Source organism: Falco rusticolus, chromosome 3, assembly GCF_015220075.1.
Source record: "Falco rusticolus isolate bFalRus1 chromosome 3, bFalRus1.pri, whole genome shotgun sequence".
Classification (NCBI taxonomy): Eukaryota; Metazoa; Chordata; class Aves; order Falconiformes; family Falconidae; genus Falco; species Falco rusticolus.
The window spans coordinates 120,748,754-120,770,156 of record NC_051189.1 but is presented as its reverse complement, the minus strand read 5'-3'; the positions used below and the strand labels follow the sequence as shown (position 1 = coordinate 120,770,156).

Below are 21,403 nucleotides of genomic sequence, written 5' to 3'. Positions count from 1 at the left end.
AGACCAGTGTGGCTCAACACTATGGGCAAGCATGTGCCTTTTTCCAAGTAAACTGATCACAGAGCTGTAACAACATGGCCTTTATTAGTGGGTTTTTCCCATTATTAATAAAAAAACCAAACCAAACCTTGAAACCACCACCCAAGCCCCAAGTCTGAGGTGATGGGGCCAGGGGCAGCAGGCAGCCCCAGTGGCTGCAGTGGGCTCTGAGAGCACAGCAAGCCATGCCCGGCACGGGGCAAGGATGGAGGCAATGCAGGGGGCAGCAGGTGATGTGCAGGGAGCTGGAGATGGCATCTATGTCGCCTTCTCGTAGGTGCGGGTGGAGACGACGTTGCCCATGGTGAGAGTCTGGTGGCAGAAACAGTGGCGGGGAGGTTAGTTGTGCTGAGGTGGTGCAGCTCCTAGCCGGCCCTCTGAACCTCTCTGATCTAAACCCATTTCTATTTCCTTACCAGAATTAATTTACCATCCTTCAGCTCCCGGACCAGCGATGTCTCCTTCCCGTCCCACTTCTGCACGTGGATGAGTTTGCCTCCATCCAGCTTGACCACAGACTGCGGGGAGAGAGCAAGACCCACCATTACCCTCCTCCCTGGGGTTTCTTGATTCTTGGGGACTTTGTCCCTCAGAGGGGACGATGCTGGGCATCCTTGTGCTTGCCCTGGAGCCCCATGGGGCTCAGGGTCAGGCCACTGGTGCCACTGTTGGGGTACCCATCTGGCAGCATCCTGCCTGACTTTGTCAGCCCAGTTCAGCACAGGCTGGATCCTGCCCTGTCTGCTGGCTGGGTCACGGGCCTCGGCTGCTCCCCAGTAACCCCACTGTGGGCACTGTCACGGTGACCCTGCCCACCCTGACCTGGGGCTGCATACTGCTCCAGGGCTACTGGGACCTCGTTGCAGCCACTCCCAAGCGAGGCTTTGGTGCCAGAGGGGATCAGAGAGGTAGGGCAGGTATCAGTGCTTTGAACCAAAGCCTCCCCTGATGCCAGAGGGCTCGGCAAGAGTTATTGGAGGGGCTGATCCAGCAAACACGCCTCTGCTCGCTGGGGCTGCTGTTTGCACAGCTGCTGCTGCTGACTCAGCCCCGAGAGCCTGGCTGGTGCCAAGGTTCGGCTGGGCACAGCCACGGGGCAGCGTAGTGTGGGTTGTGCCAGGACAGGCAATGGCCCCATCCTGCCCCTTGCCTCCTACCTAGCTCCTCAAGGGTAGGGTGCTGCCCTTCAGGTGCCCCCACAGCCCAGGTCCCCACAAAGCTTGGGTGCCCCCCATGGCTTGGGGTGTGTCCCCTAAGAGCTCAGTCTCCCCACGGCTTGGGTGCCCTGCAGCCAGGGTCTCCACACAGCTTGGATCCCCCCACAACTTGGCTCCAGCAGAGCTGGGGTGCCCCACAGCCCTGGACCCCACACATCCCGGGTGCCCTATGACTCAGCACCCCCCACCTGACCCATCTTGAGCAGCCATCCTGGCCTCTGCTGTGTGCCCTGGGCTGCAGGCAGGGGCTCACAGCAGGCTGCACATCTCTGCTGCTTTGAACTTAGTTTCTGCCAGCTCTGGTGGGGTTGAGTGGCAGCAGAGCTGCAGGCAGGGACGTGCTGCCCCGTATCTACCCAGTGCTACCGCCTTGCTCATGCTCTCCCTGTTTCAGCCCATCCTTGCTTTGTGCCCAGCCCTTGTGCTTGCCTCTTTGGGGCTGTGAAGGGGGTTTGTGTCCAACAAGCCCCAAGGACCCCCTGAATTGCCACCCGGGCTGGGTGGGGGCACAGGGTGGCCAGCTGCTCCATGCATGGCATACTTAATGCATAGGACCAGCAGCTGGGAAACTAGGAAAAACTAGGGGCTGGATCAGTCCTGCAAGGGAAAATGTCTCAGCGGGGTGGGGGAGAGGCCATGAAAGCACCTTTTTTTTTTTTTTTTTCCTTGTTCTTAAGGGGAGGAACAGCCTGATGTGAGAGATGTTGTCCTCCCCAGGGACCCTCGGGGAGGCATCAGCCCCTAGGGAAGCATTGTCCGGGCAGGATTGCACAGCTACTCCAGCTGCCTGCTGTGTCACACAAGAAAAGAGGGGGTTCAGCAAAGAGCCGTTGTGCCCCTTTCCCCCCCACCCTGGAGTGGGGACAATGCTTGCTGCCACCCCAGCATGTCCCCTCACCTCCTCTTGAGCAAACCCCCGGGCAGGCAGCTGGCATTTGCAAGCCTGGCTGTTGCACAGCCTTCTCGTCAGCTCCAAACTGGGCAGCTCCCTGGGGGAAACCCAGCTGCAAAACGGGGTGAAGGTGGGGTGGTGGTGGGGTGGCTGGATGAGACAGGGCTGAGCACCAGCACAACTTGCAAAGAGGTTTTTCCCTTCCATAGGCAAAACCAATGGAGCCCTAGAGCCCAGAGCTGATGGCTGGATCCAGCAGAGCGCACAGATCCTTTCTGGGGGCTCCGATGTGGGGGTTAGGGCTTGGGGGCTCACCTTGACATGCCTGTCATCTGCTGTGGTCTCGTCAAACTCCTCGCCCAGCTTGAAGCTGATCTCCGTGCTCTTGAAGGTGCTTTGGGTCTTCACCGTGATCTTGTCGCCATTCACCTCAATGATGGTGGTGGGTTTGGTGAGGCCGGCCATCTGCCGGGTGGCGAAGCCCACACCTGTGGGGTGCAAGGGGGGGGGGGGGCGGGGCTGAGGATGCGTAGAGGGGCAGGATGTGGCTGTCACCCTCTAGTCCCTGCCGGCATCACCCTGGAGTTCTTCCTCCCCGTGATGGGGGTGTGTGTGAACCCCAAAACTCCAAAATTGCTCCCACCCACAGTCCTGGGGAGCCCCATGTGTGCCTATTGTGCTTGGGGGGCTCCGGGGCACAGGTGGAGAAGGGGGTGCCTGGGAGTGCTCAGGGATGGATCCTGCACCAGCACCCACCAGCTCTGGGGCTGGGGGCGGGGCACCGGTGTCACCCCCCTCCCAGATCACTCTGGGATGGGGGTCCTGCCCTGCCCAGGAGCTGCACAGGGGCAGGGCTGGGTGATGGGGGGCTCAGGGAGGAGGCTCAGGCTGGAGGGGTCCTGGGCAGCTCCCAGCACCCTCGGGGGGTGTCCCATCCCTCCACCTGCTCCCAAGAGCTGCCCCTGAGGGAGCAGGGGGCAGGGGAAGGATGAGACCCCTTTACCCAGCCCAAGTCCCTGGGGGTAGAGGCCCCCATAAAGCACCCCACCCAGGCAGCAGTGACCTCGCCAGTGCCTGCAGACCCCCTGCCAGACCCCCGTGGGCCAGGCAGATTGGTTGAGGGGAAATGTAGAAAAAAAAAAAGAGGTTCTGTCCTGACTCCCTGCCCCCCCCAGCCTCCCCACTCACCCAGTGCCTTCATGTACTCATCGAAATTGGCCGTATCCACCAGCTTCCAGGTGCCCACGAAGGCGTCAACCATGGCGAGGGGGTGCGGGGGGGACACACAGCCACACGCGCGGATGGGGGGGCCCAGGGGTCCAGCCGGCTCTGAGCGTGGCACTGCACCGCCCAGCTCGCAGCTGCCTGCCGGCCTCGCAGCCGCCTTAAATAATGTCCTCATCACATGATTGGAAAGAGCACAACCGCTCCAGAAATACTCCCCGGCAGCGCTGCCAGCGGCCACCTCGGCCCAGGTCACCCGCCACCCACCACTGGCCACCAGCCTCTGCCCGGCACCCCTGGTCGTGGAGGGTCCGGTCGGGTCAGGGATGGGAGGAGCAGAGTGGGTCAGTTGTGTCATGAGTTGTGTACAGCCTCAGCACCGGCAGGGCAGGGTGGCCACAGGGCTGCGTGGGGGCTGGAAACTGAGGCAGGGTTGGTGTGTGCCTCCTGGCCCATGGTAGCCCCCAGGAGTGGGGGCAGATGCTGCCTGTGGTCTGTGGGTCATGGCTGGGACATGGGGATGCTGGCAATGGCAGTGTCTTTTGGGGCAATGTGTTCTGGGGACAGGGAGGCTGAGCTGGGGAAACTGAGGCACAGGGAGCAGCACGTGCCAGGGTGGAAGGTCAGGCATCCAGGGGAGTGTGGAGGCATGTGTGACCCCGTCCCTGCTCCGTGCGTGTGTGAGAACATGTGTGACCCTGTCCTTGCTCAGTGTGTGTGTGAGGGGGGGTACACATGTGACCCCACCCCTGCTCCATGTGTGTGTGTGGACACAGGACCCTGTCCCTGCTCCATGTATGTGGGGACACACACACAGATGTGTGACCCTGTCCCTACCCCATGTGTGTGGGGACACACCTGTGTTCCCAGTGATGCTCTGTGTGTTGGGGGACACTGGGGACAAGGACAGCAATGGGGCTGCTGGACCTACAGCATGCCCCCTGCCACATGTCCCCTTGCTTTGGGCTCCAGTGACAGCAGGATCAGGGCCAGTCAACACCCAGTCCCTGCCCAGTGCCCAGGGGGTCACCTGTGGTGGTGAGGTTGGTGTCCCTTGGCCCCATCCCAAGGCAGTGGCGTGTCCCAGCTGGGGGGATTGGGTCTCCTCGACCCCTGCAGCTGCAGCGTGTCCCCCTTGTCTTGGGGACATCAGGGTCAAAGTGACCAGGTCTGGAAGGGACCTGGGGACACTTTGTCCCCCTCTCTGGCCCCAAGGTGTCACCTCAGACACCCAAAAATAGCCGGGAGCTCGTGTTCAGCTCCTCCCGTCGGCACTGCCACTGAGCAGCACTCCTTCTCATCGTGTCCCTGAGGGGAACAGGCACCAGACCCCGTGTGATGGGTGTCCCCCAGCCCTAGCTGGGACATCCTGCATGGCTCGGCTACCCAGGGAAAGGTGGGTGATTGATTCTCTGAACAAGTTCCCGGGGAGCCAGACCCCCCGTGCACACCCACCCCTACAGCTGCAGGCAGGGGAGGACAAAGATGGCAGGGACTGTGGGACTGTCTCCTTGACCTCCTGGGTGTCAGTGGCCCAAATCCACACAGCCCTGGTCCCCACTCGTGCTCCTACCCTCCCCCAGAGTCAACGGGACCATGAGACGTGGGCATTCACATGTACAGCTGCTCACACACAGCCACCCGCCCACAGGAACACCCATATGCATGAACACACATGCACATGGATCCCCACCCAGCTGCAGAAGTTCCCGCACTGTGGACACCCATGCTCACAGAGACTCACCATGCACATAAACATACATGCATGGACATCCATGCACATAAACATACATGCACATGGCTGCCCACGCACAGGGACACATACCCACAGGAGCACCCATGAACACAGCCACACACCCAAATGCACACTGACACCCATGTGCACAACACCCATGCACATGGATGCAGAAAGGTCCCCACACACACGGGTGCTCCATGCGCACAGGCACCCATGCATGCAGACACCTATGCGCATGCACATACACAGATGCCCACACACATGGATGCCCCCACACATGGATGCCCATGCACACAGATGCCCACGCACACGGATGCCCCTGCACACAGATGCCCACGCACACGGATGCCCACACACACGGATGCCCATGTACATGGATGCCCACACATGGATGCCCACACATGGATGCCCACGCACACGGATGCCCACACATATGGATGCCCATGCACACAGACACCCACGCACACAGATGCCCATGCCCATGGATGCCCATGCACACGGATGCCCACGTACACAGATGCCCACGCACACACGGATGCCCATGCACACGGATGCCCATGCACATGGATGCCCACACACACATGACGCTATGTCCTGGCCCGTGCTGGCCTCCACAGCAAGGGTCCTTGCCCCAGATCCTGGGGGTGTCTGGGGCCACCCTGGGGTGCTGGGGCTGGGTGCTGCTGGACACAGTGGCCCTGCCTGTGGCCCCGCACAGCTCTCCTGCACCCAGTCACCACCCGGGTGGTGGCCAGCATGGACTTGGGCTTTGGGCTTTCTTTGCTGGTCACACAGCGACAGCTATAGGTGACCATCTGTGACGGAGATGGGTCCAGCACAGCATGCAACCACACTGCCTGGCTCCAGCCTCCAGCCAGCAAACCCCAGCCTGGGAAACCAGCCCCTGGCGTGGGCAGGATCCAGGCGATCCCAGTCCTTCCCAGACTCCTGCCTCCCCCAGCCCCTTGGTCCCCATCCCACCAATCAGCAGAAGTAGAGGTTTTGGGGAGCACGGCCAGAGACTGGGAAAGCCCGGCTCCGTGCACATCCCCAGAGTGCCCGCAAGACCCAGCTGGCCCCGTTTGCTGCTGCTTCTCCCTCTCGGGTTTCCCCAGGACACGGCAGGGGGGGATCCCAGGGCAGGAGGGGAGCAGCCGTGTGGACCCATGGGTAGCTCTGGCATAGGGACAGCACGAGGCTGGGGATGCTTAAAACAGCAGCACCCTGTCCCCAGGAGCCGAGACCCCACACCCCCGGGACAGGGACCATCCTGGGGTGCTCCCCTTCTTGGTGGGAACACACAGCAAGGTGCTGGCTGCTGGCGGGGGGGCTTTGCTTAAGGGCTGGGCGAGGTGTTGGAGTTGTGTCATGCTTCCCCCCCATCTTGAACAAAGCTCCTGCATCACCTAGGAAGAAAGGCCAGGAGACGGAGGTGGTACCCAAAACATCACAGTGAACGCCACACTCAGCTAGAAACACCCGCGGGCTGCTCCTGTGACAAGGAGAATCCCCCCCCCCCGCCCCCCGCGGTGAACCCCCTGTGCTTGGCTCTGCCAAATGACCCAGAAGAAAAATATTCCTCCATGCCAGGAAGGCAAAAAAAATTCCTCTCCCCCCCCCGGGTCCTTGCCCAGGGCGTGGGTGGGAATGGCCCCTCTGTCATGGCAGGTCCCCGCCATGTGCTGCTCCCCCCATGGCAGGGGGGTGACGCCCAACAGTCTCGCCGCGGTAGCACCCAGAAAAACCCAGCAGCCTCCGGCCGTGCCAGGAAAGCGGAGCGGATGCTCCATGGCCTCTTTCCTCTGCTGGTCAGCAATGTCCACCCCGGGGAGTGGGGTTAGGACGTGTCCTTCAGCTCAGGACTGGTGGCCTGTGGAGGGGGCGTCTCTGCCGAGGGCGACTGCATCTCCTGGGCACTGCCTGTGGGGAGAGACAAGGGGATGAGCAACCCCAGTTCCTGCCCGCCCTGCATCATCCTTCATCTTCCTCATCGCCTACCTGCGTTCAGGGACATCTCAGCCAGCTTGAGGGGGAGGTCGGAGGGGCTGACGCCGGCCGGTGAGCCCAGGATGTCGGGCAAGGCATTGCGCCGGCCTGTTCTCCCAGAGGATGCGAAGTCCAGCACAGGTTCCACCTCAGTCATGCTAACCCTGGGGAGACACGGTCCCCTTCTGTCAGCCCCTCTGGGCATGGAGGGCAAAGGGGACCCTGGTCCAGGCAGGATGCTCTAGTTCCAGGCAGGCAGCATCCCCTGCCTGCAGCTGCCCAGGGCTCAGCCCTCTACAACTCCCTCTGCCCACCCTGACTGCAGGCTCTCCAGGAGCCAAGGCAGGGGTTACCCTGCCTGTGGAACCCCCCCCACCCCTAGGGCTGGCACCTTTGGGTGCTGTGATCCTCACATGGTCACTGCATCGTGGAAGAAGAGGGGGTCCCATCCCAGGCAGCCTTACCGGGCACCCTCCAGCCTGGCCTGGCGCTGCGTCTTGCCCGTGCCCAGGGTCCTGCTCCACTCCCTGGCCTGGCAGTTCCCACTCCCGATGTCACTCAGCCAGGGAGGGACCCCACAGGGTATGGGGACTCCTGGCTGGGACCCCTCTGGCTCCAATCTGGGGGGAGGCAGAGCAGGGGGTCAGCAATGGGGCTGGTGCCAAAGGGGTGTGGGGGAGGGAGCTGGGAGCAAGCCCGGGGGTGGGAGAGGCTGTATCCCCATACAGGGCACCCATAGCACCCAGCACCCTCCTCCCGGGGGGGCCACACCGAGCTGGGCTGTGAAAGGCAGGGACCCCTCATCCCTGGTGGGCAGGCAGGAAGAGGGGATGGCAGCAAAGGATGGCTGGACAGCAGGGATAGGGACATGGAGGTGGGACAGCAAGGAAGGCTGAGAGGGCACAGCGGGACCAGCTGCAGTGCCAGGGGGCAAGGGCACATTGTCCCCAACCTAGGGACCCCACTATGTCCCTTGGAAAGCAGCACTTGCTGACCTAGAGCAGGCGGCGGCAATGCTGGCATCTCTCTGGATGGGTGGGAGGCTCTCCTGGGAAGCCCCCAACACCATGCAGATCCCACCGGCATGGAGCTGGCCCCAGAATGTGCCACTGCCAGCACCTTACCAGGATGTTTGTTCGGTGCTGGTAAATAATGTGGACTTTTGCAGAAGGGTTTTGTGGCTGCAGGCAGGGGGTGGCACAGGACCTGGCAGGGACGGGGTGGCCTCCACCCTCCCCAAACAATCATGGGGTGCAGGAACCCCCAAGCCATCACCCCAGGAGCCCCATCCCCTCCAGGCCGGACACTGGTGGCAATGCTGGGACTGGTGTCCCCAAGCTGGTGTCAGCGAGAGCTTGTCCTGCTGGGGGGGCATGAACTCACCAGTGTCTGCCTGGGAATCACTCTCAGCAGAGGACGAGCCAAGGTCCCCGAGTCCTTGGGTACAGGCACCGTGCCGAGCAGGACAAGTCACCCTGGCTGCGTGCGATGAGGAGAAATGAATGATTAACCCAGGAGATGATTAGTCACAGGGCAGCTGCCCCACATGGGGCAGGACCCAGGACCTTCTCAGGTGGGGAAACTGAGGCATGGAATGAGGCTTGGGTGTGTGATGGGGACAGGGCTGGTGGCCCTGTGAGCTGTGGCTGTGCCATGGCAATGGCACAGTGGAGGTGTGATGCTCTATGCACCATCTGTGGCACTCTGGACCTGCATGCATTTGTGTGTGCATTGGCACATGTATGTGCATGCTTGCATGCATCACCTCTGGCCAGGCTGTTGTCTGTGAGTGCACACGTACATGCAGCTGGAGCTGAGCCCCAGAGTGTGCATGCATGGTGCTCTCTGCTACACATGTCCATGAATGGTGTCCCATAGCACATGTATGTGCACGCTTTGCATCCCTTGGCACTTGTATGTACATACATGGTGCATTGTAGCACATGTGTCTGCATGCATGGCACCCCTGACATACATGTGCATGCTGTGTGTGCTGTATGCTATGTCAGTGTGAGGGCTTTTGCCAGCTCCCATTGATGCCAGAGCTGTGTCATCTCCTGGTCACAGAGTTTCTCATCACACATCACACGTTCGAGTTCACATCCCTCATCTGGCACAGAGCATGCCACAGCACCTCCTGCTCACCCAGTGGGAGCCTTTGGCCCAGCAGCTGCTGAGCCCTGGCACCAGGACATGGGTGGGCAGCGGGCAGCATCCGTGTCAGTGCTGGAGCACCCACCGTGTTCCCCTGGCAACCCTTTGGGAGCCGGGGTTGGGGTGAGCTGGGGCTCACACACCAGGTATGTGTGATGGTGTGAGCATGACAGCATGCACAAGCACACACATGCACACATGTGTGTACATGTACGTTCACACACACATGCATAAAGTCATACATGCGCAGGCGTGCATGCACAGCAGCATAGGCACATGAATGCACACGTGCTCACACACTGCGCGCGCACACACACACACAGACTGACTCTTTGCACATCCCAGCAAGGCAGGAGACCTGCAGGGCTGCATCAAAGCTCCCTTCCCGGCAGCCCCAGCCGCTCCTGCTGGCTCAGGCACTGGAGAACCGGGCAATAAACAGCCTTCAAGACCAGGCTGGATCCTGCCCATCTTCCCGCAGCTAAACACCCCCAGTGACGCTGGTGACTGGGTGCCTGGGACATGAGCAGAGGTTACATATGGTACACTCACCCAGCACACCAAAAAGTCACACAGAGAGATCAGGACTTTAATGCTGGTACAGACAGAAGAGCTGCGGGGTCCCTGGAGGGGACAGAAACCCCTGGTGGGGGTGAGCACTCCTGGGCTGCAGCATCACTGTCAGGGGGAACCCATGGGGCTGTCCCCCTGCATCCCTGGGCTCCCTTGGGAACAAGGTCCAAGGTGCTAATGCCAGCCCCATGCCGAACGCTGCCACATCCTGCCAGTCCCACAGGCAGCAAATCCAACCCAGCGCTGAGCAAATAACATTGCCTAAACCCCTTGCCTCTGCTTGGTGATTTCCCCCTCTAAGCAGGGACTGTTTCTGGGAGGCTTATCATGGTCTCAACTTAAAAAAGCTCCTGGAGTCACATGGAAGGTCCTTGGGGCCATGGGCTCCTGCTTTAATGCCCCTAATGGGATATAGAAGGATAGGGCAGAAATAAACCTTAATCCGTCCTGGAGATGGGCTGGGGTGGAAGATACTGGAAAAAGGTGGAGGGAGGACATGACACAGGCCAGTAATCAAGCCAGCCTCCACTGTAGCAAAAGCTGTCTCTTGCACAGAAGCCACTGGGGCACCAGAAAATGTCCTACAAGGCCGTATCCAGGCTGGATTGCCCCCAGACCTCAGGTATCTTCATGCAACACAACTTCTCCCCAACACAAGGGCTCCATCCCCATGGTGCCACTGCGCCCTGACACTCTCATGCCACATGTGTGAGAACCATGGGCATGTGCTCAGCTGCTTGGTTTGGACTGGTGATGCTCAGCAACAACATTTAGCTGCAGCGACAACCGATTAAAGCACAAGAGGGGAAGGTGTTGGTCTGGCTGAAGGCCAGTGGGTGAGATGCAAAGTGATCACAAGATGATAGTGCAGAGAAGCAAGGTCTTGCCATCCCACTGTGGCCGGAATGTGCTGCTCCCCATCACGCGCTGCTGCAGATCCTCACCCCATACCCAGTGTCCAGGCTGCCTGGGCAGGATTACATTTTGCCTTTGGCATCCAAGCTCCTTGCGGGATGAACTGCTGCATGAAACATCTCCTGAGCCCTAATTCAGGTGCTGCCCCACTGCTCATCTTTATAGTGTTTGAAGCCTGGAGCAGCCTGGGGAGCTCCTGTGTCTGTGAGTAGCAGGGGAAAGGGCTCCTGCCCCAGCTGCTGCTCCCTGTTTGCCTGCTTTTTGCTCCAAACCTACGCATCCAAGTCCAAAAAAGCCAAAATGCACGGCTTGTGTCGGAGATGCTACAGCTGGACATCTCTGCTGAGACCCAGAGCATCAGCCCTGGGAAGGCGAGTGTTTTGGGGTGAGAAGCATCCAACCCCCTCTTCCTCTTCCCTCTCTTCCTCCTCCTTTACCAGCCTTGGGCCGGGGAACTGCAGGTTGGACCCAGCCAAGGGACTGACCTGTGTGGGAAACAGCCACCGCTTTCCCTACCACCAGGCATAGGGTGACACCAGGCACACGCAGTGACAGGCATGGCACGCCACGGCCACACCATGCCAGACATGGGCTTTGCCATCAATGGGGGGAAACCAGCCAAAGGCGTTAGGAGCTCAGTCCCTTCCATGGGGGTTGGGGTAGGATGGGCAGCAGGGTTTGGTGGTGGAGGTCTTCCCCGCAGTGTGGTGTCATTCCTGCACAAGGGTTTGCTCTAATTTCACATTTCCCTGAATATAAAAACCTTGGAGGAAGGAAGGAAGATGCTGAATGGGCAGAGGAAGGCGTGAAACACCCTGGGGATGAAGTAGCCAGAGACCAAGTTCAGGGTCAGACGCCTCCATGGGCAGCACGTCCATGGATCCTCCCCAGCAATCGAGGCAGGGATGTCTCCTCTAACACAGCCACTGGAGGTGCTGGGGGTGGAGGGATCAGACCACACTCACGAAGTCACCTGAAGTAGCATCTGTGGCTGCTGCCGGAGCCAGCAGCTGGAGCTCAGGGACCACGGGACACCTTGCAGTCAGCACCATGACCACACAACACTGGACAGCTTTGCCAAACGCCTTCTCCCTCCCAGGGCACATGAACCAGATGCTTAGGACTGGGGAGATGTTACAGCAATGGCTGTAAAGTTTTCTTAAGGATTAATTTAATGACAGGCATCTTCTTCAGCATCTAAGGGGTTGAAGGGTCATTAGCTCATCTGGAAGTGGGGGTTTGGGCCATTTAATATTCTTGGCTTTCTTTATAAGAGGGTTCTTCATGCTTGTTTAATTCATGTTACAGGGTCTGTGCTGTGCCCTTCCAAGAACAAGTGGGAAATGCTGCAGCCCAGTGTGAACCCTTCAAAAATTCACTGGCAAACCCATGATGGTGATGTTATTAAGAGATGATAAACAATGGGAAGGATTTAGTGAGGTGTAACTGTAATGTTGAATTAAATGAGCATTGCAAGCCAGGAAGGAAATAGCTGCCCAGATCAGAAGGGAATGAGAGCATCATCCAGGAAAATCAGCAATGAGTCCACACAGGAGGAAAATCCAACGGGGCTGATCTAACCAGAGACAGACAGCCACCAGACAGACCAAGTAGCCCCTGGAGTCTGGAACACCAGATGGCAATAATTAAACACAGGATAAAATCTGGAGAGCTGAGAGATCTCCCACGGAGGCAACAGGTTTGGTCCTGCTGGTTTCACCTCGAGGGATGTGGCTGCAGGCAGCAGCATTCCTGCCCGATGTAGCGGCAGTGCTGATGGTGCCAGAACCCAGGAGATGCTGAGCAGGCACCTGCTGCCACGTAGAAATTGGGTTTTGTCAGCTGCCAGCAGCCCATAAACTGCTCCCAGGATCTAGGCAAAAGGGAAGGATGGGAATAAATACTGTCCCAAACTCACTGTCTCCAGGGCAGGGAGGGAAAGGCCCCAGGAATGTTGGCTGGTGCAGGGGTATTTAACCTGGAGATGCAGAACTACATGAAAAACAGGTTTTGCTTCAAGCGCAGAGCACAAGGAAGTTCTAGCCGAAGCTAGAGATGATGATCCTTCCTGGAAGCAGTGCTGGGCGGGATGCGGCTGCCAGCACTGGCCCATGGGGGGATGCTGGCACTCTGCAGCCTACCCTTGACAGCAAAACTGACCATGGACTGGCACTTCTGTCCCTAAATCACCAGGATTCTGGGTGGGCTGGGAAGGTGCCTGGGCCAGCCTGGGGGCTGCCTGGCACCTTTTGAGTAGCGGTGTCATAGTCCAGAGGAAAGCAGGGATCTACGTGAACCTCTGCCAAGATGCTTGGAGCATCATCAAGGTCTCATACTACTTTTCCCCTCATTTTTCCCTGGCTCCTCCTCACCATGTGGCCTCAGCTCCTTCTCAAAGCTCTGAGGAATCATTCCAGCAGGTTTTCATAGATGAGGTTACACAGGCAGCTCCCCAGATCTCTGGCCCAGCCTGAGAAGGTCCAGCACATCACAGTGCCCGCAGAGGTGGCCCCTCCATTTGATGCACTTTCCAGCAAACTGTTGCCTGAAAGGCATCCAACATGAGGGCTCCCACTGCCTCTCCTCGGTGCTGAGCAGCGGATCTTTCTCGTTAGACTAATGTACTTACAGCAGTAATTCTTGTTACCCTCTAAGCGCTTCCCATTGTGTCCTGCTTTGCACTTTGACCTTCCTCCCTGCTCCTACTCTGGCGCATCCATCCTCACAGCATGGCTGGCTTTCCCTCTTCTCTGCAATTCCCACTTGTTCTTGAATTGCCTCATCCTTTGGTCTGGGGCATGCTGAAGTGTCTCTTCCTCCCTTCCATCACCTTGACATCCCCCTCATCATCCTCATGTCCCTCTTCTGCCTTTCCCCTGCTCCGTCTCTGGTCCCCATCAGTGCCTTGCAGGTGGGCAGGACCAGGTCTAGGCTCTGTTCCACCCCGGCTCATACCACAATTCTGAATTATTCCACCCAAACCTCTCCCTGGGTTAAAAGGATGCTTTTGAAGATCATCCTTCACTCTCTCACTTTTAAAGACCATCCATTCTCCCTCTGTTTCCTTCTTGCATGCTTTAGGGCTGACTTATTTTTTTAGGATTTTTTTCTGCAGTTGTAGGGCTTAGAAATTTCTTTTTCACACTGAAATGTGTCCTAGCTAACGCCAGCCTAGACTGAGCATAAACACTTCCCTTCACTGGCTCTGCAGCAGGGCTTATCCAGGCTCATTTGATAGTGGTAGCTAAATTCCTGTTCAAGGCAAAGAGAATGAAGGACTCCAAAACAGGACACTGACAATCTTCATTCCTTGTAATTCCTGGATGCCAACAGGGAGATGAGCACAAGAGGTGTTTTTTGCTGCTGGCATCCATAGGATGGAATCAGTGGGAGAAACGAAAGGTGTGTTATTGCTCTATCAGTCCTGGTCTCATTGCACTTGGGGATGATGGCAGAGTTCAGCTCTGTTTAATACCCTCACGAAAGCCAGGAAAAAAAATAAAATCCAACCCGAGTCTCTCCAGACAGGATTTCAGGCTATTTGTATAAACTGTCACTTTGGTTTATAATGCTGCAAATGCAAATCAGAGCAAGTCCTGCTCCAGGGTAAGAGTGAAACCAGCTCATGCGCTCGCTGACATCCCAACCCAAAGTTTCTCCAAGCATCTGCAGGGCAAACCAAGTGCTACCAACCCAAATCTGGGTGCCTGCAGACCTTGAGGTGCTCACCTCCATGTCCCACATCATGGCTTGGCTTTCCCAAAGGGTAGTGAGCACAGAGAAAATCTCATTTTGATCCTGCAGACCTGGATTGGGCCAGGAAAATGTGCTCCAGAGGACTCAGTGGTTTAATCCCAACACAGCTCTGCCCAGCACAGCATCTCCTACAAGTCAATACATAGATAAAATTAAGGCATCTTCTCCCATGGGAGCAGCACATGGGTTATCCTGGGGGCAGATGCTGAAAGCATGAAGGAAACCTGAAAATGTGATGCCCTCTGGACCATCCTAATTTCATTCCTGGACAACCCTGCGTTGCTCTTATAAAAGAGCAAAGCACTGAAACCTCAGCTGGCAGAGGCATGAGGACATGGGCTGGCAGCACAGCATGGTTGCTGGGCTTTGCTGAGGACTTACCCTGCACCTAAAAGCTCCCAAGAACTCAGCGCAGGAGGGAGGGGATGGATAACCAGCTGCGCTGGCTGTGGGGCATGTATTGGGACCTGCTCACATGGAGACGGAATAACCGTATCCCAGGTCCTCTTCTCCATCCTCTTGGAGCCTGGGGCTCCCAGCCCAGTGCACATCACTGCTTCCCACCCCACCTCATCTCCCCTAGGTTCCCAGTTCTTCCCTGGGAAACGTAGAGAGGAAATTTTTTCCTTTGCTTTGTGCTAATAACAAGCACCTCCAGCTTTTACCATCATATAGAGCAGGTCTTCTGTTCCCCAGCAGTTGGGGGGTGTGAGGTCCTTGTGCAAAGATGCAGGCAGGACTTGGGGAAAGCTGCTGCCAGCAGAGATAGAGCTGCTTTGCAATATGCCATCCCCAAGGAAGGAACAAGCAGCTCCCTTGCTAGGGTCTGGCACCCAGGCTGGGCAAAATACTGTAGTGGAAGCAGCTCTGGGACAGCAGAAAGGTCTCCCCCGCACCCTGCAGCCACTGCTGGCCCTGCCAGCTTGCCTGCTCATCAGCACTAGGAAAACAAAAAGCACCCAACAAATCACCAGCAATATTCCAGTAGTGGCTATTTACTGTGGGAACATGGCAAATCCTCAGTGCCAGTGGTGTTGGCAGTTCCTGGCTTCCCAGTGATGGGGGAGGTGACAGCTACGTGACCCAGCTCAGCACCACCACGCAGGAAGACACATCCAGCAAGAGCACAGCAATGAGCAAGACCCTCACCTGCACATCAATTTGGGTGCAGATCCATCAGACGACAGCTCCCCTGCCCACACATGAGCATCCTGGGCCATAGGCTTGTGTTCCCCTGCCCACACCTCCCAGATGGGAGATGCTATCCTGCATCCCAGGGAGGGATGCAGGCAGGGATCCCACCGCATCCCAGGGAGGGATGCAGGCTGCTCTAGCCAGGTGTTTGTCAGCCTGTGGGCTGTGACCTCTCCCAGGGCTTGTGAGCATCCCTGCCTACACCCCCCCTCAGTTAATTAACTTTAATTGCTGGTGTGGTGGGAGGAGAACAGGAATTTCCCCCGGGAGGTCTGGGTGCCCATCAAGGACCCTGCAAAAGTGCTGGTGTTGTGCAGGAGGGCTGAGCTCGTCTCCCCCACACCCCTCTCCCCATGGGTCTGCTTTCAGTCCCATTGCCTGCATTTGGGTCCTTTTTGAGTCCCAGAGGGAAAATTCAACAGCCCCTTTCACATGAGGATGATGGAAACCCACCCACAGCCCCCACAGAGAGGGACCTAGCATCGCTGGTAAATCGGCGCTTGCTCTCATAGCCAAGGGAGGTAAACAGGAGCTTCCCCTTCCACACATCTCAGTTGCAAAGCAGGTGATCTAATGGGAGGTAATTACAATGATTGAGCCCTGGGTAATACAGCTCGCACCATAACCTTTAGTTAGCTGCTCCGACGATTGCACAAACTATAATTTTGCATAATAAACATGTCACCCACATCGAAATAAGTTTCATTCTTTAGCAGTTTCAGGCTCCCTCCTCCCCAAATAGCTTTTCTTCAGCTGCTCCAGCCTCAGCATCCTGGGTGGGAGCTAACAGACCTGATCTGAGATGCTGCGGATGGAGACATCCTCGATTCTGCTGGCTGTGGGTGTGCAGCGTGTGGGTGGCACAGGGATTTGTGCCAGGGGAAACCCAAGGAGGCATGAGGATGCTGTGACACGGGCCATGGGCTGCCTGGGGCAGGGGCTGGGAGATCTGTGGGGACACAGGGTGCCAGCTGGGTGCCACCAAGGGCATGCTGGGCTGTGCCCTGCCAGGAGTGCCACAGGCTGGGTGACACGCCAGGCATTTCTGAAATGCAGCCGGATGGCCCCGGGCTCGACCACACACCAGCGAGCCACTTCTCCCAGCACAAGGTCCCTTTTCTCCATCTGCCACTGGCTGGCACCAGGAGAGGACCGAGAGGGCAGCAGGGTGCCCTGAGAAAGCAGCACTGAATTCAGAGGAGGCTCCCCAGCTCCCCCAAAGCAGCAGGACACATTTTTTTTAAAAAAATGTGGTGGGACACATGCAGGCACCCAGATAATTAATTTTGGGGAGCAGAGCCAGCTGATGCTTCCCAGGCCACGTGCTGCAGCTGGTACCTCCGTCTCCCTGGGGAGCCCCCGGCATGTGCTTCTCCCCAGGTCCCTGGCAGCCAGCAGATTTCCTCCTTCCCATTGCAACTCATCCAAGAAAGGAGGTGGAAATCTTCCAGGGTGTCCTGCTCCTCAGACAGCATCCCCTCGTGAGGGACTGAGGGGCCTTTCCCGTGGCAAGGCATTGCATGGAGGTGATCCAGATGTTTTCCCCCATCCCTGCACAGATGCCAGGAGCATCATTTGGATTCTCCAATGCGGTGGCTGTCACAGCACCTTCCCCACCACCCAGTGACACCCTCCTGGCCCCTGGGGAGCTGGCAGGGAAGGGACCGAAAGCCAAGGAGGGAAGAAATCTGTGCAGGCACCCTGGGATCAGAGGTACAGCTTGAAATCCCTAGCCCTGATGGAGCAGAGCCGGATCCATCGCCCCCGAGCTGAGCTAGGCGCTGGAACTGCCTGCCTGAGAAGCCAAGGTCAGAACAGGGCTGTGGCCCCATCCCCATCCTTCATGGTGCCATGTCCCCACAAGGAACCCGAGCATCCCATCCTGCCTGCCAGCAAGCAGGGGGCCAGGACAGGGTGCCTGAGCTTTGCCAGGTGAACCGGGAGCCGAATGCCAAGGCTTCGCCCAAGGGTGGCTGCAACCACAGCCACTGACAGCCTCCCGCTGAGCATCCCCAGCTCCCGGCCACCTCCTCCGCCTCCCCCTCTGCCTCCCTGCATCCCAGCTGGGGAAGAAATTTTGTGACTTCCCCAGTTTAAAAAAGTGAGGAGAACCTGGCTCTGCCACCACCCTTCCCCCTCCAAAACCTCCTGTTTTTTGGGGGGAGATGCTGCAAAGCAGATAAAGGGTGGAGACAGTGGTAGGGCCATTTCACCCGGTGTTGTATCTCCCACCTCTCCTGCCCAGTCATGATGAGGGAGGACATTCCAAGAGGAGTCCAGGCAGCCCTCTGTGACAGCAAGGGTTCAGGCATCCCTTGGTGGACAGCCCCAAGGTCATAGTCTGTGAGTATTTAGGGTGAGCACAGGACACCCAGCCTCTACCACCTCCTCGGTGGCACTGCCACACAGCCAGGGGACACGAGCCAGCTCCAGGGACCAAAGGGACCAGATCCAAGCATCTGCAGGGGCAACCTGCCAAAATAATGCCCTGAAGGTAGCGAGGAGAGGTTGTCCCTGGGGAAGCCCTTTCCTCCCAAGAGGATGCCACCTGGGAGGAGGCACAAGATGAGCACGTCCTCTGCATGAAGCAGTGCTCAGCCCTGTGCTGGCTCTCCCTGGGCTCTTGCTGCCTGGGACCCCTGCAGCTCCCTGGGCCTGAAATCATCTGGGAAGCTCTAATGCAGGAAGCTGAGGGCTGGAGCTGGGGTGTCGGGAGGGCTGGGGTAGCCAAGATGAGGATGGTGCAGGGTGGAAGGTTGGAGGGGGCAGTGGTGACCACAGGACCTGATAGGGAGGAGGCGGCAGGGGGTGAAAGACCAAGGGTGGGTCCCAGGCTGGGACAGAGGAGCGGCCATGGGGATTGATCTGAAGTGCCCACCCTGAGATGGATGAGCTTTGCTCAGCGCCTGACCACTGCTCACCCAATCCCCCCTGAGCCCCCTGCCCCTGGTGGGGTGGACACGAATCCCCCCTCAAGCCTTTGAGAGACACCCCACCACCCTGCTCAGCACCGCAGCCTGCTGCAAAGTTTCATACCCCCAAAAACCATCTGCCCACCGAGGCCACTATCATCTCCTGCGCCTCCTACCTCTTCACCCTCCCTTCGCTCTGATGCGCTGCCATGGAGGTGCCCCAGGTGGGCACCCGCTTCCCCGGGTGGGCACCCAGCCTGGACCCCAGCACCCACGAGCACAGGGCATCCACTGCCGCGGCCCAGGGCCTCAGGGCAACCAAGGCACCAGCACCCGCCACCCATCAGCGGCTCACCTGGGCTCCGCTGGGGCTGGTGCCAGCAGCGATACCGATACTGGTGCCGGCGGTGCTGCTGCCGGTGTCGGCGCTACTGCCGATGCCGGTGTTGGTGCCGGCGTTGATGCTGATGTTGGTGTCCGTGTCGATGCTGATGCCGGTGCCGCTGCCGCTGCCGCCGCCGGTGCCGCTGCAAGCCGGTGCCCGGAAGAAGGATGCTCCACGCCGGGCAGGAGCCCCGGGGACGCCGCCAGCTCGCAGGCAGCCCCTGGGGCACCCGGGGCCGAGCCGCCGCCGCCCGCCGCCGCCGCCCGCCGCCGCCGCTCCCCGCAGCTCTCCCCGCCCGGCCCCCTCCGCCGCCGCCGCGCCGCCCCGCCCGCCGCCTCCTCCCGCCGCCGGGCCCTGCTGGGGGCTGCCGGGGCCGCCCCCCCATTCCCGCCGCTTGCCCGCCGGGCACCGGCGCCCCCCGCCGACCTCCCCCCACCTCGGGGGCTGCGTGCCCTGTGCCCCCCCGCGTTGAGACACCGCGAGGGGGCTGTGACACCCCCACTCAGGGGCGCATCTCTCCCCGTAAGGCTCCACGTGACATCGCGCTGCCATGCGCCGGCAGGACCCACCAGCCCGGGCAGGGGGCTTGTAGCCCGGCCTGGCCAGCGGCTCCACGTGGAAAAAAAGTGCAAAACCCTCAATTTCTTCTGAATTAGTGTCCCTGGGAAGGAGCCTCATGGCCCCTGAAGGGGGTGAGGAGCGGGGGGGCACTCTCCCACCAGGACAGCTTGTCCCCAAGCCCACACTGTCCCTGTGCATTTATTTCAGCCAAAAACAGTTGCCGGGCTCAAAATCTTTGGAAAAATAGTTAAAATATATGTGGCTGCACCCCTGTGGCTCATGGTGCCTGGGGGGCAGGTGCAGGGACGGGGCTAGGAGACCCTGGATCCAGCTGCTAAATCCACCTGATCATGTCACAGCCACAGGCTCTGCCCAACACAAGGGTTGTGCTCCCTGCAGAAGGACACTGGGCAGAGCTGGGCGTGGAGTGGGTGCTACCATCGCAGCCGCCCAGGCTGCTCCAGGCCTGACACCAGCATCACCTCAAGGGGGGACATGGCCAACACCGAGGATCTGCAATGAGGGTTCCTAACCCGCACCCCTGAGCTGGATCAGGACAGTGAGGGAGGGGAGAGGCAGAGATGAACAGAGCTGCCCTGAGCATCGATTAAAAGCAACTTAAATTTGCACTCAGGAACAGTAGCCCAACTCCTCAGGCTGCCACCAGTGCTCCTGCCTGTGAGCGCAATTGTCAAAGAGTGTGGTTTTGGTGAAAGGCTCCAAAATGTCCCCTCCTGGCTCTCAGTATTCCCAGGGCTGCTCTCAGGAGACAGAGTCCCTGCTCCTCTGGCCCTGTGCTGGGATGCTGTTCCCAGCAGGAGCGGGGCTGGGGGCACATTCCTGGCTCTGGCCAACCTCCTTTCCCTGCTGGTGATGGTGAGTGGTGATGCTCAGCACCCAGAGCAAGGTCTTCATCCTGTCCCTTCCCTGGGGAGCTCAGCAACACCTAGGGCTCTGGGCCACAGGGAGAAGCTGGCAGCTGTGCCAGCCCCAGCAGAGGTTGCTGCCCCGGGAAGGGTGATGCACCAACCAGCAAGGCAAATTGGACATGCCTCGCTGTGCCTGGCTGTGGAGGGATGAGAGCCACTGGACCTGGATGCTCTCAGCCCAGTGCTTGCCCCCAGTATCCCAGTACCCCCAGTAGCTTGGGGGGGCTGAAGCCACCTGGCCCTGACAGCCAGCGGGAGGGACATTTATCCTGCCTGCTTGCTCACACGTGGTGATGATCAACTGGCAGCTCCTGTGCAGCCTGTGGGGAGGGCAGCCTTGGCCAGCTGCTATTTTTAGCTCCTCACACTCCGTTTTCTCCTTGACTGTCTCCTCTCTGGAGCAGTCTCAGGCTGAGCATCGGTGATGTTTATCTTGCCTGGCACCTGATCGAATGTGACACTGGCTGTCGAGGGTGAGGGCTCCAGGAAACATATGGGAGCAAGGGGGGAGATGTTGGAGGGGCAGGGAGGGAGAGAAAGGAAGCCCTGGGTGGTTGGGGAGGGTCCTGCTGGAGCACCCTGGGGTGGGTCTCCCCTTCCTCCAGCTCCTGGGTACCCACAAGGGATGCTCTGTCCATGAGGAGCTATGGCTGGTCCCCATTTCTACCTAGGCTGAACACTTCCCTCTGACAGTGTGATCCTTTGGTGATGACTGGGCTAGGAGAGCTGGGTAAACTGAGGCACACAAGAGGTGTGTGAGTCCCTTGTGTTCAGCCAGTGTATTGCTGGCACCAAGTAACCTCTCCAAACCTGCCTGCATCCAGGACATGATGAGCACCAGGAGCCCAGACTCCCAGCTGAAGCTCATAAAACTCTTGGGTACAAGCCCCGGTGATGCAAAAGCACGTTGGCATGACAGCTGGGAAGG

At 58.9% G+C, this 21,403-nt stretch overlaps 2 protein-coding genes across 6 annotated transcripts; both read right to left on the bottom strand.

Moving 5' to 3' along the window:
* Nucleotides 1–65: 65 nt before the first annotated feature.
* FABP3 (fatty acid binding protein 3) lies at nt 66–3,751 on the bottom strand. Its single transcript, XM_037380264.1, has 4 exons — nt 3,337–3,751; nt 2,464–2,636; nt 456–557; nt 66–351 (listed from the first exon to the last, which is right to left on the bottom strand). The coding sequence occupies exons 1-4, from the start codon at nt 3,728–3,730 to the stop codon at nt 298–300; spliced, it is 723 nt and encodes a 240-aa protein (XP_037236161.1). The 5' UTR covers nt 3,731–3,751; the 3' UTR covers nt 66–297.
* A 2,906-nt stretch (nt 3,752–6,657) lies between these two features.
* LOC119144657 (cAMP-dependent protein kinase inhibitor alpha-like) lies at nt 6,658–19,265 on the bottom strand. 5 transcript variants are annotated; one of them, XM_037380265.1, is made up of 5 exons: nt 18,956–19,069; nt 8,480–8,575; nt 7,561–7,716; nt 7,109–7,260; nt 6,658–7,030 (listed from the first exon to the last, which is right to left on the bottom strand). In XM_037380265.1, exons 4-5 carry the CDS (start codon nt 7,251–7,253, stop codon nt 6,948–6,950), a joined length of 228 nt encoding a protein of 75 aa, XP_037236162.1. In that variant the 5' UTR covers nt 7,254–7,260; nt 7,561–7,716; nt 8,480–8,575; nt 18,956–19,069; the 3' UTR covers nt 6,658–6,947. The 5 variants fall into 5 exon arrangements, with proteins under 5 accessions (XP_037236162.1, XP_037236168.1, XP_037236163.1 ...); XM_037380271.1 differs by lacking the exon at nt 8,480–8,575 and having other exon boundaries at nt 18,956–19,265; XM_037380266.1 differs by lacking the exon at nt 7,561–7,716.
* Nucleotides 19,266–21,403: the final 2,138 nt, after the last annotated feature.

What these genes read in the sequence shown, in the direction of transcription:
- FABP3 (XM_037380264.1), bottom strand. Translation starts at nt 3,730, where the DNA reads ATGACACAACTGACCCACTCTGCTCCTCCCATCCCTGACCCGACCGGA. An exon ending in CAGATGACAGGCATGTCAAG is followed by an intron (nt 558 to 2,463) that starts GTGAGCCCCCAA and finishes CTCTCCCCGCAG; the next exon opens with TCTGTGGTCAAGCTGGATGG. An exon ending in AGGATGGTAAATTAATTCTG is followed by an intron (nt 352 to 455) that starts GTAAGGAAATAG and finishes TTCTGCCACCAG; the next exon opens with ACTCTCACCATGGGCAACGT.
- LOC119144657 (XM_037380271.1), bottom strand. Translation starts at nt 7,253, where the DNA reads ATGACTGAGGTGGAACCTGTGCTGGACTTCGCATCCTCTGGGAGAACA. An exon ending in TGAGATGTCCCTGAACGCAG is followed by an intron (nt 7,031 to 7,108) that starts GTAGGCGATGAG and finishes CTCTCCCCACAG; the next exon opens with GCAGTGCCCAGGAGATGCAG.